The sequence below is a fragment of the Solanum lycopersicum genome, chromosome 3 (assembly GCF_036512215.1).
Source record: "Solanum lycopersicum chromosome 3, SLM_r2.1".
NCBI classification, from domain to species: domain Eukaryota; kingdom Viridiplantae; phylum Streptophyta; class Magnoliopsida; order Solanales; family Solanaceae; genus Solanum; species Solanum lycopersicum.
This window is the reverse complement of record NC_090802.1, coordinates 50,782,096-50,783,630: the sequence shown is the minus strand read 5'-3', so window position 1 is coordinate 50,783,630 and position 1,535 is coordinate 50,782,096. Positions and strand designations below refer to the sequence as shown.

Here is a 1,535-nt window from a genome sequence, read left to right as displayed (position 1 = left end):
ACAACTTCAAGGTCGCCACTAAAACATGTAGTTGTGATTTACTCACCTCACTTCAATGTAAATTTTGTGGTCTAATAATGTTTGTAGATCCTAAATTAAGTATCATTTTGTAATGATTAAGCTCAAACTACATAAGGTACGTACAGAGTTAAGGCACATGGTGGTGTTAGCACGTTTTTTTTTTTTACTTATGACCCAAAAAAGAAAAAAACTTAGAGTAGTCGAACGAAAACCAAATATAAATATTCTTACTCTTATAATTATGAAATAGAGAAGACAGTCCATATATAGTAGTAGTAAGCCTTTTGAGTACAAATATCAACTGGTTGACGAATCTGCTTAATATATAAGTTGATGTTGCAAATTCGCTTATTTACAGCAATTTAAGACTAGGAAATTCATGATAATGATAAAGACATATATAAGAGAAAGAGCAGAATGCCTTAGCAAGTGAAGCCACTATTATTCATTCCACAGTTGTTGAGAATGAGGCTAAGAGTGAGTGGCACATTCAGATTTAAGCCCAGTATGTTTGCTCTTATAGCTGTGCACAAACAAGCTGCCACCTCTAAATTTGCCAGTCCTTGTATCAAACTGCAGCATGGAAGAGTTGGTGGAGACCCCACTACTACATTCACCAAATTAAGTACATTAGCACACACACCAAGTTTCAAAGCATCTCTTGGACACCTTACTTGTCCACCTCCACCTCCACCTCCACCTCCACCTCCACCTCCTCCACCTCCACCTCCACCTCCACCTCCGCTTCCACCTCCACCTCCAGTGCCCGAACCACCTCCTCCACTGCCCGAACCTCCACCTCCACTGCCCGAACCGCCTCCTCCACTGCCCGAGCCTCCACCTCCACTGCCCGAACCTCCGCCTCCACCTCCACTGCCCGAACCTCCGCCGCCACTGCCTGAACCGCCACCTCCGCTGCCACCGCTACCAGGAGGATGATAAGGACAGAAGGCACAATCAGTATTAGTTGCAGTGACTATGGCGAAGAAAAGGAGATTCAAGGAGAGGAAAAGGATAAGTAATGAGGCTTTAGTTATAGAAGCCATGTTATTGTAAGGAAGCTAAAGCACACAAATCGTTGCAAAGATGATTGAACAAATGTAATGGCATGCAGGGTATTTATACTGCGACAACCAATATAATACTCTTTCCATCCTAATTTACAATATTCACTTTTTTAAAATTAATTTTTAAATAAATAACACATCTCTATATTTAAACGATATGATTTAGCTCGATATTTTTTATAAAAAATATTAAAATTTATGTATAATAACCATTAGATATTTATATAGCAGCCAATCATTTTGATAAAGAAAAAAAAAATTTACATTTAAGTTGTCTCCAATAGTTCAATTAGAGTAAGAAATCGATTAAAAAAGAAAAGAGTATGGGATAGAGGGAGTAACAATTTAACTTTGAAATATTTATTTTACTTTTAATAAATCATTTATGATCACATGTATAATTTTATTTAGATTAAAAATTCCAAAAATATTTTTTTCTCAAAACTC

The 1,535-nt window shown here is 37.2% G+C and overlaps 1 protein-coding gene across 1 annotated transcript; it reads right to left on the bottom strand.

The window, feature by feature from the left end:
* Positions 1-228: 228 nt before the first annotated feature.
* LOC101245136 (uncharacterized) lies at positions 229-1,131 on the bottom strand. The gene has a single exon (XM_004251879.5). The coding sequence runs from the start codon at positions 1,065-1,067 to the stop codon at positions 444-446; it is 624 nt and encodes a 207-aa protein (XP_004251927.1). The 5' UTR covers positions 1,068-1,131; the 3' UTR covers positions 229-443.
* Positions 1,132-1,535: the final 404 nt, after the last annotated feature.